The 17,026-nt window shown below is 40.0% G+C and overlaps 1 protein-coding gene across 1 annotated transcript in view; it reads right to left on the reverse strand.

The window, feature by feature from the left end:
- The window catches only part of lekr1 (leucine, glutamate and lysine rich 1), a 76,741-nt gene extending 61,201 nt beyond the window's left edge, over positions 1–15,540 (reverse strand). Inside the window, exons 1-2 of the mRNA XM_063907375.1 lie at positions 15,457–15,540; positions 12,128–12,231 (exon numbers count right to left, since the gene is read on the reverse strand). Of these exons, the coding sequence (XP_063763445.1) occupies positions 12,128–12,231; positions 15,457–15,460 (108 nt within the window). The 5' untranslated portion in view covers positions 15,461–15,540. The remainder of the gene's footprint in view (positions 1–12,127; positions 12,232–15,456) is intronic.
- Positions 15,541–17,026: the final 1,486 nt, after the last annotated feature.

Here is a 17,026-nt window from a genome sequence, read left to right on the forward strand (position 1 = left end):
CATCCCCCGAAACGCCTCCATAGGACTCCATTGTTTACTTCCAGAACATAGTGACATCACTTTGTAACACTCACGCTTCTATTGGCCGGCGCCAATAGTGTGGTTTCAGCCAGAGGGTGAAAAGAGGTGCTGCATCACAGGCAGTAGAGACACAAAATACTCACATGAACCTGAAGATGAGCAGAATATATCCTCTTTAAGCAGATTACATTTCTCACTTTTCTTTTTCCTGTGTTTTCCCGATTGTAAAGCCAACTTTTCCAATGTTTCTTTGTGGATTTCAAAATGACCCCTCCTCCCAAATCTTTGGGCTCTGAACTGCACTACCTTGGTGATTAATGAACAGAACATCAGTCAAGCTAAAATCCCCCCAAAAATCCTCATTGTTTCTTAATAGCACTTCAGATATCAGATAAGGCTTTTAATAAATGAGAGAACATTATGCAGGCTTTTATCGAAACAGATTATTGCAGATACTAGCAGATCCCCACTAACAGAGACAATTTATTTCCTCTAATCTTCACTACTAGAAAAACTCAAATACCCTAGTGTTTCGAGAATTTGGAAAATAGTTTAGAGGCGTAATGTAGTGCTCACTGACTTCTGTTGAGAGATGTTTTTGGATGAATGCAAGGCATTTAGGCGTTTTTTTTGGGTGCCTGGAGGATTAGAGGCATTAGGATTAGGTTTAATCAAGTGATATGATGATGGGTGGCAGATTTAGAGAGGCGAAAACAAAGGCAGGAGTGCTGCGTCGCATCGTACCTGGATCCTCCTAACTCTTTATCTTCCAAACTCTTCCACACTGCCTCTTTCAATCTCACAAGTGCTTTCTCCTCTCTATCTGCTCAGCTGGCACTTCATCCCGCTTCCCTCCCTCCCTGTCTGTGAAACCACAAACACGATAGATCACGCAAGCATTTAAGACAGGATTAAGTAGTTGAGTGATTTATTCTTGTTTTTCCCCTAATTTTCCCTAAATTATTTGTGTGTGTGTGTGTGTGTGTGTGTATGTGTGTATGTGTGTGTGTGTGTGTGTGTGTGTGTGTGTGTGTGTGTGTGTGTGTGTGTGTGTGTGTGTGTGTGTGTGTGTGTGTGTGCTTGTGTCACTGACAACATTGTCCAGCTGTTCCCTCATCCTTGCGTGTGAAAAGGAGAATGTTTTTGTGAACTTTTGGCAATTCGTGAGAGGGTTTTTTTTGTATTATTCTTTGTGCTTTTTGTGTGTGTGTGTGTGTGTGTGTGTGTGTGTGTCGTCGGTGTGTGCTTGAATATGCCGGGGCGCATGTGTGCACACGCTCGTGTTTGTGTGATGGAGAAACAGTGTTTCGTGACTGTGTCTTTGTTGATTTTAGCGACGATAAAGACCCCCTGTGGTGCTCAGTGTAGCGAGAGCCAACACTGAGATTCCACTCATCTGGACCCCATGGCGCACCACACATCACATGACAAGTGCGTATTTATGAGTGTAGAACTGGGCATTTGTGTGTGTGTGTGTGTGTGTGTGTGTGTGTGTGTGTGTGTGTGTGTGTGTGTGTGTGTGTGTGTGTGTGTGTGTGTGTGTGTGTGTGTGTGGAAGTGCCTTGACCATGTGCGTGTCTTTCTGAATGAATGTGTTTCTATGTCTGTTTATCTGGGTGTGTATGAGGGTGTGTGTGGAGCAGGGAAAAGGGAGGGGTAGTAGCGGTCACATGGGGATAGAGGGAAGTGCAAGCGGTGGGGGGGGGCAGAGGCATGCAAGAAGCAGAGAGGAGAGGAGGGGTTGGGGGCAGATGGATCAGGGGAATACTGTACTGTGGAGTGGCTGAATCAAAGTGTGTGAGATGGCCTGCTTCTGAGCTGTCTGTTTGGAATAGTGGCAGAAAAACCCTCAGAAAATCTCACACACACACATGATGGATGTGTGCATCCAAACAGCTCAACAATTTATCGAAATCGCAGGAACCACATGTCATCATACTATTTTTAGTATGTAGTTAATGTAGTACAAGAAAAAGGAACACATTAAAAAAGCAGTCGTTGCAGCAAAGGGAACGCATAGTTGAATTTAGTTAAATGTAAATATTAAAAAAGCAAATGTACATATGTTAATAAATAGGTGCTAAAGAAGAAACTTTGGTTGCATTCTTTGAGGGGGTTGCGTTAAATTGTAATGAATTAATTATCATGTAGAGATATCCAATCAACAATTCATTTTCTACTGACTCAACAAAACCTGTTTGGTACAGATCCTCTTAAAAAAAACACAAAAAACACTGTGATCATTTTATTATTGAAGAATGCAAAAGCTATCAATTCCTCCTGAGTGGTGATGACATATTACTTTAGGCCGACTTCACATCACCACCGCTAGCAATCACTGTTTTTATGACACAAAGAAGCTTCGGAAATTCACCAGTGGGGTATTTACTGTATTTTATCTCTTGAGCTAAAACACGTTCAATAACAACATTCACTTCCAGATGAAGGAACAGGAATTGGTAAAATGCTATTTATTCAGGGTTTAAGGGCTCACTCTGCACCTCTCTATATCAGCAAAAATAACTGCAATTTTTATCCAAACCGTGCAGCCCTAGTTGAAATGTTCAAAAGAAATAAAAGGATGAAGTCATCAGAGCAGACAGGAAGGAGGGAACATGTGTCAGAGGGGTGATGACCCACGGTGTTAGTAATACACATTTAGGACTGTTGTAAAGTAGTGGCTTATCCCCCCCCCCCGCACCCTGCGCCCCACACCAGGGTAATCCAGGGTTGCATGTTGGTCCTCCCCTTGTATCATACTCTCTTCGCTTCCCTACTCCTGTGCGTGGAAGCGGGGAAAGGGCAGTGGCAGGGAAAGAATCACCTATGGCTGACTCGACCGGCACTCGGGCACGCATCACATCACATCCAAACACAGGGCGAGGCACGGCACGGCACACAAAACAACAACAACAACTCGCCTGAGGAGCATCGGGCTGCAGACGGTCAGCACATCAGACTATTCGACCTAATGTGTCTCCTTTAAGTTAGTTATGCTCATCTTCAGAACTGAGCCGTCAGGTAGCTTTGAATGTCAGGGGGCACAAAGAGTCAAACTGAAAATACAGCCGTTTCAGTTTCATGCTTTTTTTATACTTTTCATTTGTCAACTTAGTTAAAGGATACACTCTGCTGAGAATACGAACTCAAATGTAGGTAAATCACATTATTTGTATTTTTATTTTTTATGTTTTATTGTAAAAATTTGTATGAAAAGAAATTAATAAAAACTAGAACAAAAAAAAACCATTCAGATATCCTTCGGGTTAAGTTGAGGGATTTATTATTATATATATTGTTATAAGAGGCTAATGTGAAGTCCCGCTCGGGCTACAACTGTTTCCCCCCATTTTTTATATAAGGCCATGAATGCAGATCTTAGATTAGTCAGATAGAGCTGTACAACACTGTTTATTCACTCCACTTTTTGTCAGTATATCAGCTTTTACACAGAACGCTGTTTTCTACTTATAGCCAGTTATTGGGGCACAAATTAAACGTCTATTCATTTAACACGTTGGATCTTGTAACACATTTATTTGGACTGCAATCTAACGGCATGCTTCATACCTGGACACTGAACAGCCTACTCATTTTAAACTGCATGAACTATATTACAAAGATCTTCTCCACACTTGTAAACAGCTGCCGCACTGACATTACAGAAGCTTCTTTAACCCCGCAGTGCCACAGATTTGAACCGTCCTGAACCCTGCATCTACCGTTTTGTACCATTTTTCCCTACATTATTTACATTATAGACTCTGATGCGTTATAGGCTATACCGACAAAACAAAGAGGGAGACTGTATAATAAATTAATGTCTCTCTGGCGTTCTCACGGCCCGGGCTTTATGGGCAGACTGAGTGTAGACATACATGTACGAGGTGAAGCCAGGACAGCAGGCGGCCAGCGAAAAAATAAGCCGGAGAGAGAAAGGGGGGGGGGGGGGGGGGGGGGTATAGTCTGTTACATTAATCAGAGTTAGCAGACAACACATGTGCTTCCGTTATCCCCACTAGACCACGCATCACAACACACGGCTCGGCACGACATGGCACAGTAAGCCAGGAGAGGCCAGAAGAGGTAACTTCGGCTGAAGAGGGTGTGTGTGTGTGTGTGTGTGTGTGTGTGTGTGTGTGTGTGTGTGTGTGTGTGTGTGTGTGTGTGTGTGTGTGTGTGTGTGTGTGTGTGTGCCTGTCTATCCATTTTCATAGCGGTCGATATGTGCTTCACATTCATGTTCTGTCATTTGCAGCTTAAACAAGGAGCTGTCTGACTGGATGACAGTCAACTGAGCGCAGCAAATTGCAACCTCATTTAACCCTCTTAAGCAAGAGGAAACAAGCGGCATCGCCTGCAGTGTTTAACTCCATGCTCAAGTGTATTATGCAGAGACCCATCAGACACTTATGAATGAGTAAAACAGAGGAGCTCTGATGTGGTTTGACTGTATAGAAACGAAACAAATCTTTTGTTAATTAACATTTACCTAACTTATTTAATTGATCCAACTGTCAAAACTAAAGTTAGCCTTCTATTTTATGACTTATGTATATGAAACGATGATTTTTATGATGTATACACTTGTATACTTGTTGATGTTGATACTTAATATTTACTTACTTGTACGACGAAATGGAATATGGTCAACATATCTGACCTGGTCTAAAGGCACTGTGAAGTGGGAAGATTTTTTACTTACAATTCACAAAAATAACACAACAACTTCAATTCGCCTGCTATTTTATGACCTATTTATATGAAAAGATGATTGTTGCCCTGTAGGCAGTTGTAAACAGGATTTGGTTTGACTGTACAAATGAAAAAATCATCCTCGGGTCACAGAAGGACGTCTCTTAAGGGAATAAAGTAAAAGTAATGTTTAGAAACCTGTCCTCTTGCAGTGTTGTGATCCTTCCCTACATTTGTTTTTGTGCACACTTTCCCTTAAAATCTACCTCAGTTATTGATCAACACCACCCACAATGAATGCTGGGAGTAGCTGTGTTGAGCTCTATGGTCTGTGTATGCATTGACAATAACTTGGATTTTGGTTTTGAAGTATTTAATATCTGAACTCTTTCAAAATTAAATGCCACAGTAGCTGGCAAGGCAACCGCTTCATAAAAGCATTGTTGACCTCGCAATGACCTCTGGGATTATCATGTAATATTGTCACTTGGTATTTTCCCTGATGGAGACGCCCGTGACAATATTGCACAATAATCCCCCCGCTGTCTCTCCGTCATTACTGCAGATCAGCATTCATCTGATGAAACCTCCCTCTGTCCCTCTCTCCTCATCTCTCTTGCCTGCCCCAAGATTGAAGAAAAAACAGACTAAAAAAAGAAGAAGGTGAAGCAGATATGAAAAGAGTGGAGAAGGAAAGAGAGAAAGTCACTGATTAAAGAACAGATAACGCAACAATTATTCAGGAACCTCCTGAGGTCGGGTTGAAGATCAAGACAAAAAACCGGAATGGTAGATTATGCCTGGTTTGAAAACTATCCATTATTCAAGAAAAGGAGAACTGAGGTAAGGAGAGAGAAACAGAGAGATGTGTAGCACGGTTTATCTCCCTGGGATGTGGGGCTATTCTATTATTTTTACTGTAGAAGACTTTCACATAAAAAATTGATGGAGGGAGAAGGAGAAGAAGAGGATTTGAGAGCCCAGTTCGGACAGTCAAGAGTCTGAGGCACGGGAAGAAGGCTAGTCACATCTAAAGGAAGAAATAAACTGAGAAAAAAGATAACGGTTTAGATTTAGTAGCATTTGCTATCCACGGAAGGGGATTTGGGACGAATGAGAAAGAATATGGAGAGATGATCAACATTTTTCTGATATAAGAGTCTTTCTTTAATCTCACAATTCTGACTTTTATAATTTGAACTATGACTTACTATCTGAATTCTTACATTTTATATGAATTCAGACTTTTTGCTTCGATTAGTGACTTTTTTCTCAGATTTTATTTTAGAAATTCTGACTCTTTTTAATAATTCAGACTTTTTTTCTCAGAACTTCTTCTGACTTTTTTGATTCAGTGTGTTTTATTGGAATTCTGACATTTTTTCTAAAACTTCTGACGTTAATTTAGATTTTTTTTTATATAATTCAGACATTTTTCCTCAGAACTTTGACGTTTCTATTGAAATTTGACAATAATCATATCATTTTGACTTTTTTCTCAGTATTGTGACTTTTTATTTTACCAGATTGCTGACTTTAATATCAGAATGCAAAGAAATATATATTTTGTCCAGATCTCTACAAAATGTTCACATATTGCGCTGATCTTCCTCCATAGTTTGTGTCACGTTTCAGTAAGAATAAAAAGCTCTACAGCAACTAAACTTGACGTTTGCGGTGGTGACTGTTTAAATGTTGTATAAAGGTGTCCATGAGACATTATACCGTTAAAGTAGACTGCAGCTTTCATCTCAACTTCACTGCAAAATGCAATAAGGTACATTCAGGCCCAACTTCACAATACCCAAAGTATAAAAGAAACAAATCCACATTAAGCCTGTTGTTTAAACAAATCAAAGTGTTATTTTGAATTACATTTCTTTAATGAATCCATTTCCTGTTGACACAAAGACGTACCCTGAAGCTTAACTGAAACACCATTTGAAAGCCGTGTTTACACAGCAGGCATTTCAGTTGTGTGTCTCGTGCGCCTACACAGCTGTCTGTACACAAAGGCCACATAATAGCTCCCGCTTCAATTGCACGTAATCACAACCAAAGCTGTTTTCACGCTTCAGGTCTATTTTCTGCTGCTTTGGTAAGTACAGTGAAGAAGAAGTCTCTGGTTCTGCCAAAGAGTGTGCTACTATCACTCCGTGCTGTTCCTGTGTGTGCTCGAGGAGTGTGTGGACTTGGTGTCCCCTTAACGCTAATTCCAAGAGTGAAAAATGTCCCTGTTGCACCATAAAAGACATTTGTGTTTGCTGCTGCCTTTTATTTAATCAAATGACTATCCTTCACTACACTGTCACTTTAATTCTTGTATTTTTTAATGTATTTTATATTATCTTGGCTTTCTCTGTTGTCTTGATGCTTTATTGTTTTTTGTGAAGCACTTTGAATCGCCTTGTTGTTGCTATATAAATAAACTTGCCTTGCCTTATTGTCAAGGTTTAAAACACACACACACAAGAACACGGCCACACAAACACACACACACACATCCTAATCTCCGCTTGTGTGTTTTGAAAGGAAAAAGATAAATAACATTAAAAAGAGAGTACCAGATGTGTCTTTGTGCTCGCATGTCTATCTCTGTGTATGTGTTTGCCATAAAGTGTTTTTGATGTCTGGTCTTCATTGATTCACTCCTTCGATCCTCCGGCGCACACACACACACACACACAACGATGCCCCTTGCTTTCTCTACTCTCTCTTTAATTATCTAAGAAAAAGTGAACGTCTTATTCCGTTACATTGTGTTTCGGAGCTCTTCACAGACCACAACATTTGAGAAGTTAACAGGGAGGATTGTCCCTCCTGTGTCAGCTCCTTCCCTTGTCTCTTGGAGGTGAACGTCTTGTCCTGTTACACTGTGTGTTTGAGCTCCGACGGCTGTGAAACTTGAGAAGTGAATAGGTAGCATCAGCGCTGTGCGGAGAACAAGAGGTGCTCAGCTGCTGTGTCAAAAGGCTGTGGTGTTCTCTGCTCTGTGCTGCAACTGAACACAACTCACCCTCAGACGGGAACACTGCCATGGAAAGTTAAAGAGTCACTCTGACAAATTGGAGAAAAACCTTGCCAGGTAATAAAGGATTGAAACATTGTTCTGATTGTTGGTGGTGACGTTAGACAAAGGCTTATTAGAGCAAAGTATCATGGCAGGGGTCCAAAGAGTGGTGCAGTGATGACGTATTTTTGTTAGCTGACCCAGAAGTTATGATCACAAAGGGCTGCCTCTGCAAAAAGCAATGAGAGGTTTCCGTGGGTGTCAGTAAATGGAGGAAAATAAGAAATTGGTGGCATGTTACATGTTTTGCTCAGCAGGATCATCTCCACATATTAACACCAATTTAGATTTAGGAAGACGGTGATTTTGCCAATTGATAAACCTCCAAAACAGTAGCTGTTTTATTGAAACTGGACTTCCTGGATCATATTTCCTCAATGCTACCTGTAGCAACGCGCCAACGCAGCCCTCTGAATAACCTTTTTAATGCAGTGCTATTTTTAGTCCGACCACCTGCTTGGAGAAGCAAGTTTGAGTTGATTTTCAATTTAAAACCTGCAGTGAAAGTGGGGAGTAGCACGGCCTGGTCCCTGAATAATAAGTGCTAATTTGTCCTTGAGAAAGACAAAGGAGGGGACAGAGGGGACATGTGCTTGTATTCACAATGCTGAGACTGATAAGCACAGTGCATTCTAAGCACATCTACCAAAGAAAACTAAAGAAACCCATCGTGAAGAGGAAAGCTGTTGGAGGTGGGGTTGTCTGTCCCTGTATAGAGTGGTGCAGGAATGAGTCCTGAACCCAAATATTACTCAGGATTTTCCCACTTCCTGTTCCCTCGTCTGGAAGTGAGTGTTTTTTTTTCACGTTTTGTTCATAGAAATAGGTCAGTAATTACCACGTTTGTGAATATCCGAAGCTTCTATGTGTCATCAAAATAGCGGTTGCAGGCCCCGGTCGTGGCGCAACTGGCTGGGGCACCTGCACCATATGCCGGCGACCCAGGTTTGATTCCCGACCCGTGGTCCTTTCCGGATCCCACCCCGACTCTCTCTCCCACTTTCCTGTCACTCTCCACTGTCCTATCCGATTAAAGGCAAAAAAAGCCCCCAAAGAATATCTAGAAAAAAATAGCAGTTGCTAACAAGTGACTAAATTAGACGACTAAATATCATCCCGACAAATATTAGCCGCCTTTAGCTTAGCGATGGTGAGGGGAGGTCATGTGACCATGAAGTAGTTCCTTTATAGCCTAATGTAAGCTTTTTACCTCTTGCGAATGCATTTACATTGTCAAAAATCACAAATGATGTGAAGATTATCCTGGTAAAACAAACATGTAGTAGCCTATCTTAAACGAGTGTTTGCTACAGAGATTATTTTGAAAATGATCGTAAATCCAATGGAAAATGGTCAGCCTACAAAAATCATCACTGCTCCACACATGTGTTATAAAGTGTTCTTTTTTGAGTCCACCTGTAGATGTAATTGAGTTTCCTCTCTGTGTTTGTATACACACACAAGCCTGTGTTAGTTTGTGTGTTTGTGCCCAGTGTGTGGGTGGCAGGCATGGTGTTTGTGTGTAACCGCAGCGCTCTCCCTCTCAGCAGCCCACCATTAAACCTCAGTGCCAGCCCTCTCCCAGCACACCGGGATTAACAGCACTTAAATGGGCCTGTTAGTACACCGCCTCCTCTGTGCCTCCCACGCCGACCAGCACACACAGAGCTGCCCACTGCTCTGCGCTCGCACCGCACACTGCCTCTGTTGTTTTTTGTTCTCTGGCCGCCCTCAGCCACCTAAACCCCCTCCAATAAATGGTGCTGAAGTGTACTCAGCGGGGGGCTAAGCCTAGAACATCCTCTATTTTACGAACCTATTGAACACTGAGTGGATGACAGAGGGAGGGAAAAAAATAAGGTACAGCCTGAACCAGATGGGCTATGATCAAAATGAGCCTCTCCCTCCCCCTGTCATTCTTTGTTATTGTCTCTCCATCCTTTGTTCTGGTTATCACATGCCCGTTGTGAGAAATTATGAACAGAAAAACTCAAACGGATGCACACAAACACACGGGGAGAGACGGATGCCCAAACAGAAATCAATAAATAATATGGATTCCCATTTGGGTCTGTTGGCCACGGCTCAGCAGGCAGAAAGACAATGTGTGTGTGCGTACTGTACATCTGAGTGAAAGAGAGTACTGAGGAGGTTAACAGTGGGGGGGATTTGTGTGTACATGGCCATGGAAAGGCCACCCTCACATAATACCAGGGGGTGTATTGTTCTCAGCCATCTATTGGCCTCAATGAGAAATTCCAGAAATGACTGGAGAGAAACACACAGGAAGAGAGAGAAGCCTCAGAGTGATTATGTACTGGTGTGTCAAACTGGTTAAAAAAGACAAATGTAACTGGGGAGTAATAGAATACATTTAACATAATCAGGATACATAAAAGGTAACTGTAGTCACTGACTGTTACATCAAAAAATACATAATCAGATTACTGTTATACTTCTAAAATGTGGGGATTACAATACACACATTACATTTTATATAAGGACATTAAACTAAAAAGAAGCATTTTCTCTTAGCTCAGATTTTATTTTTGCCTTTTTTTTGCCTTTACTTTTACTGCTAATCCATAGACTAGCGTGAATATGCTGAATGAAAAAGCCGGTTCTTTAAAAAAAGAAAAGGAAAACAGTTGTTTTGCATATACTGTGCCTTTGCCATTAAACTCAACATAACAGAGAAAAACGTTTGTTTTTTTAAAGCACTTTGAGAGTTTAGCCCATTTGAAACTAATGCACTTTAAATCTTCTGTCTGATTTGAAGAAAATACTTTTATTGTTTCCGGAGTTTGTATTATGGTATATTGCACTTTAGATAAAAGTGTCAGCTAAATGTAATGTCACTGTTCACTGTTCTTTTGTCTCACATAATACTCAGTATTGATATATACTCTCTTGTATTTATTTGCAATGCATTTGATATTGAGGTGATCCAAAACTAACAGAAAGTAATCAGGTTACTTTGATATTGTGATCCTTAGATTAAGTTACTGATAACATTTTCTCACAGCTAGTAATTGTAACGGATTACATATTTAAAGCAACCCTCTAAACCCTGCTGATAATTTACAGTAGCTTACTAAATGAACGCCAAATGTGGTCTTCTTTTTCTAGCCATGTCTTCTCTTGGTTATTTCCGTTAACGTCAGACTCAAAATACTGAGAACAGACTCTGCTATGGTCTGCAGCAAATTCAAACAGAACAACAAACGTGGAGCGGGGCGATCAAACAGGCTGTAAACAAGCCAACAATATCCCCCTGTTCTTGATCAATGTGATAAATGAGTCATATTATGCTCTCAACGATTTTGCAACGTGATGACATATTTAAGTCTTTACTTAGCAGCTGCCACACACATCGCTTGAAATAAACTCACTATGGAAGCCTAGTTCCAGCCAGCTAACAGATCACAGCAGACTGGGCACTGGTTTCAGACAGAGGGTGAAAAGAGGTGCTGCAGCACAGGCAGTATGAGAAAAATAAAGAGCGTTTTGGACAGAAAGGATGGACACATGTCACAATAGAGGCAAAGATACTAATATGAACCGGAAAATAAGCTTAATATGTCCTTTCTAAACTTCATAGAAAAAGAGTACCACATCCGTATGTATCGCAATGCAATAAAGGTAAAAAAGGAAAATAAATATTTGTACAAATTCAGAAAAGTGGAGGTTTATGTCAGTCAAATCGTCATATATCTAATCACAAGAATAGCTTTTATATCAGGGCCATGTGTCCCACCCCTCATATCTTTAGTTTTGAATTGCTTAGTGTCATCTTGAAAATAAGAGTTGTGTTTGCAGATGAATGTCCTTTGATAAACGGAGAATAAGCTGCTAGAACTGGTAAAAACTGTGTGCTAAAGGAAGAGATATTCCCTGCTAATTTATATTCATACCATATGGCATATCATATGGGAATATGTAACTGCCACCTGACATTGACGAGGAAATAAAGCAACACGCCATCATCGCCATGGTGCTTCCTAAGTGCTTTATGTTAAAACAGATGGAAGATTATAAGGACAGACATTGTTCCATTTCTTATCCTGGTCATATTGATGACTTCAGCATAAGGAGAGAGAGCAGCATTAACATTTACCAGGATGGGTTGTGGAAAAAAATGGCATATGTTGTGTCAATATGGTGTGTCATTAACATGCAGCTTTGAAAGGTAACATGTGAAGTACGGTCGCAAGCAGAATGCATAAGAGATGATTTGATGTCTGTTCCCCTGAGATGGTGTTCAGATTTCACTTCAAATAGAAAACCCATAAGGTACCTGCCAGGGGTTTTCAGGGAGATGATTTTTGAATCACTGCCTACCTTTTCTATCTCTTCAGGCAGTGGGTAGATCGGAGGACAGTGAAGGACCAGCTTCATTTCCTTCTCCCCCTCCTGCTCCGCCTCCGTAGTGCTTTCCTCGTCTCCTGGAAACAAGAGACAAGTACAATTAGCTATACTGGGAATAGTATGTTTATATGACTTCCATTTGGTGCTGCAACTAATAAAACACATTTAAAATACATTTGATTACTGATTAATATTTCCAATTAAAGAGGCACACACACTAATAATGTATGTAGAAATATTAGGGGCACAACACGTTGTATTTTTCTTTTTTTAAAGTATTCTTTCGGTACTTGAACTGAACTCTTGTGAGTTTTCTGTTTTATTTTTGCTCTGAAATGAACATTTTCTTATGAAAAACACCCACTGTGAATTTGAACAGAAAAACAACGAGTACAAACTTCAAGAAATACAACTTATGTTTGTTATAATTATAAATTAGGAACAAAAAACTGTTATTAAACTTTTTCTACAAGCATCCTGGAACAGTTCTACCCAGTGTTGAAAAAGAGTAATCTTTTAAGGATAAAAGTGGGGGGTACTTTTAACAGAGGAATAGCACTTAGCCACCGAGGTTAATGTAAGGGCAAATCCCTTAGCGTGATGTCCACCATATTAAACCCATTTACGGTACACTCCATTCAATAGATTAATCAGTAAAGCCTGTGGCATTAAGCCTATAGACTGTAGATTATGGCATTTCACGGCTGAGGGTATTTTGACTTCAGCCCTACATTAGCCTGTCCTCCGCTGCAGGGGCAACACAAAGTTTAACAAGGACTCATGCAACCTCCCAAAGTGTGGGGAAATGAAAAAAGACATTTCTGCAATGCATGAGTTTTTTATTTAAAATATACAAGACTGTTCTTGTCAGGTGTAACAGGGGCCACAGAGGAGCAGTCCGTATTGTGTTCAGGAGATCAGGAGGTCGTGTGAGGAAAGAAGTGCACGCCTGACGCAGCCTCTGTCTGTCTGTCAGTGTGTGCACGCTCTCGGGGCATTTATCTATTAGTCCACCACTAGTGAGGGGAAACTATCACGCCAACTAAACACTTGACCTCCGATTAAATACCTCTGGGTAACTCAGGGCCATGGGTCACTACTATCAGATGGTTCCCTGCGCCCGGCTGCATGCCAGACATTAAATGCCCTCGCAGACTATCAGAGGGAAATAGAGTGAGAGGACACGCAGGACAATGCACAGCATAAACACACACGGATTTGGCCACAAGCACAACGAACACATCCAAATACAAACTATCTCATGCAAACACAGGCAGGTTTAACTCCATTCACTCACTACAACGTTGAAGAACATGTAAACAAGTAGCGTGTACACCCTTGGCCTCTCTCTCTCACACACAGCAGTGCAAAGCCAGTCAAATAGCAGGCTTCATGCTCATTCACGGTAATAGCCTGATTGCCCCCCTACTGTCTCAAGGCTCTGTGTTTAAACGCAGCAGAGGATCCTCAAACATTGGTTTACACAACGCAGATAAATTAGTAACGCCCTGTGACAGCATTAAGCAGGCTTATCCTTGTAGATGGCCCACATATAAAGGGCTGATTTTGCATGACAACTGTCCCCCCGTGACATTTTGTCCGTTTTAGCCCTGATTGAACTATTAATCAGTCTAATGTGAGGGAGGCAAGCTGTTCATAAACTCATCTATTCTGCATGGACGCATGCCTAAGTCATCAGAGGGAAAACACACACACGAACGTGTAAACTCATATCGGCACGAGTAAGAAGACAAGTAAAAGTAAAAAGTTGTGGCTAATTTTGGGAAGGGAGGACACAAGATGAAAAAATGTCACCAACACACCATATCTTTTTAAAATATACCTAAAGTCGCCCAACACATAATGGGTGAAGCAGATTTGATCCACTGCGCTCCCAAAACTCTGGAACACCCTACCAGGAAATATATGCAGGCAAAGTCAGTGGACATTATTAAACTTGTTTTTTTATATTTATTTTATGACTTTATCATTGGTATTTTTTTATTGTATTTATTTATTTTGTATTATGTCTTTCTTACTTTTACTGAGTTTGTTATCTGTTGTGAAGTTTAGGATTATTTGCATTATTTACCATTTGTTCTCTTGCCTATTTAATACTTCCTTGGACTTTGTGATATCATATAGGCCTACATCATTTACATATTCTGCATTTGTGCTAAAACATTTTAAGTGAATTTTAGCCATATTGTTAAAGAACTGTAAGCTGCATCCTATGTATGAAAACTGCTTTACAAATAATGCATTACTATTATCATTACTATTATTATTATTATTATTATTATTATTATTATTATTATTATCATTACTATTATTATTATTATTATTATTATTATTATTATTATTATTATTATTATTATTATCATTACTATTATTATTATTATTATTATTATTTTAAAAAAGCAGATTGATTTGAAATAAACTAATTAATCCATAAGATAATTGGTTATTTAATTAACATGACATTTTATCATAGCGGCAGTTAGGAATTTTGCTCATGGGTACCTCGGCAGTACCCAGACAGTGAACTGGCCTATCTCCAGCAACCATTCCACACTCTGTACTGGTTCTGTGCTGGACTTCAACCAGTCTAGTTCCCAAACAAAATCCCACAGATTGACCTACTGCCTCCCACAGCCTCTTCCGGGCCAAGGCAACAGTACTAATACCACACTGTAAAAACACCTACTGATTGTTTTAGTTAGCTCAATATAATGTTGGATGATTTAGTCCATACCAAATAATGATATTTTCAAAGTTCTTCTAAAGAACTCTGTGTCAAGATCCTCATTTATAAAGTAAGCAGTGGATAAAACTGTCAAATAAATGCAGTGCAGTCAAAAGTATTGTGTAGCATAAAATGAAATTACTCTGGTAAAGCACAAGTACTTCAAATGTGTATTTAAGTACAGTACTTGAGTAAATGTACTTTTCACCACTGCTAATTATTATCAATGACCGATATATTGTAAGTAAGTCCCAAGATAGTGTCCAACATGCAGTTTAGTTTGGATGCAAGCTAAGTAACCTTAGACATTATAAGCTCTTCATTGCTCTTAGTAGTTATGAATAATATGAGAGACCAACACTGTGTGGAAAAATCAGTAAGAGTCGATTAGTCAGTAAGAAATGACCGGTGTTAGGTTAGCTAATAAAGCTAACGTTAACCTGTAAACAAATCAGTGCTGTGCCCTCTGCTAACGTCACCACTGCAGTCGTGTAAGTATATGAAGTTTTGAAATATAAATAAACCCGACTTGTAAACAGAAGAAAGTTTCACTTACCCATTGTCACCACTCTCTTATGAATCAATTCTAAAAATTATCATTAAATTGTAAAATCTTTAACTGACTTTTTCCTGTCCTGAGCCATGCTCTGGCTGTTGCTATGGCTACGGCGTACCGTTGTCACGTAGTCACGCAGGGAACGTCCGGGTTAGCCAGGGTTAGCCCAGGAAGCTAAACTCCCTATCAAAATAAAAGCATTGTGAATATTTTTAATGAGCATCAACAGACTTTATATCATTGATAAACAACCTCGTGTAAAATATTGCAAACATTATTCAATTATTAAGTTTGAAAGCAATCAAACAATTTTGTAATACTTAGGATCCAGATTAATAACACAAATAAGGAACCAAGGAGTTGTAATGTAATATTAAAATAAACTCTATTGATCCCTTGATTATTCTGAAAAGGAGAATGAGTAGTTTTCTCCTCAGATCCTTTAATTAAGTAAAATAAAACATACTCCATTACAAGTTAAAGTCCTTGTATCAGAATCAGAAATAGAAATCCTTTAATAGTCCCGTACCTCTTCCAGAGTGTCCAGAGTCAATTCATTTTGACAACAGTCATAAAAGGTCTGCAGCAGTGACCCCGCACTCCACAAGACCAGTGTCCTAATCTGATACTGCTCTGCTCGCTGTTTCTTGCTGTACAAAGCAGTGCCGTTTTCAGTCCAGATGAACAACCAGGAGAAATGTACTATCAAGTAAAAGTGCTCACCATGCAAAATGGCTTTTTTTTTACAGTTTCATTTTAAAGTTGTAGTTCCTCAATGTGGAACTTCTCAACATTGACAATGTTTATTTGAAATGACATTACTGCATCACATCATGTGTTGTTATATACAATATAGAGAAGCTAGTAATAATGAGTGTTAAATAAATGTAGCAGAATAAAAAGACAATATGTGCGTAGTATGGAAACTGAGTATTTGACCACCTCAGCATATTTGAATTGAACATAACTCCTAGTCTGAGGTGAAATGCCTGGTATTCCTAACAAGGCCACCCTAACCTCCGGACCACCGTCTTATTTTAACCTCTCGAGCAAGTTGACCCTTTACCACAACCACTTTAACCACCGTCAGTCTCAGGGGAGGAAACGGGAAGGGCCCTGACTGACTTCATGATTGACACGAACAAGTCAGGGGCATTCCTGTGGCAACCACAGAGTTAAAGACGAGATGAAGTGAATAAGACACAGGAAGGGGAAACTGATATTGACACTCTTAGGTATTGTGGCGATTAAACTCCCAATAAAATCAAGATCCTAAGAGGCTAAACTTGGCTAATCACTGTGATGCGTTCCAAAATAAAAGGCCGTGCAACCTTTCATAAAAGAAAACAAACACTAAAGCAAGACTATACGGTCAACAGAAAATACCTGAACCTAGCTCACCCTCTGTGCCTTTCCACAACCACCGACATACAATATATACACTTTATGCAATAGACCACATCTCCATTGGACAGCTTTGTTTACTTCCGTAAGTTAGTGACATCACTATGTAACACAAGAGCCAGCCAGCTAACCAATCAGAGAGGACTGGGCTCTGGTTTCAGATAGA

The sequence above is a fragment of the Eleginops maclovinus genome, chromosome 18 (assembly GCF_036324505.1).
Source record: "Eleginops maclovinus isolate JMC-PN-2008 ecotype Puerto Natales chromosome 18, JC_Emac_rtc_rv5, whole genome shotgun sequence".
Lineage (NCBI taxonomy): Eukaryota > Metazoa > Chordata > Actinopteri > Perciformes > Eleginopidae > Eleginops > Eleginops maclovinus.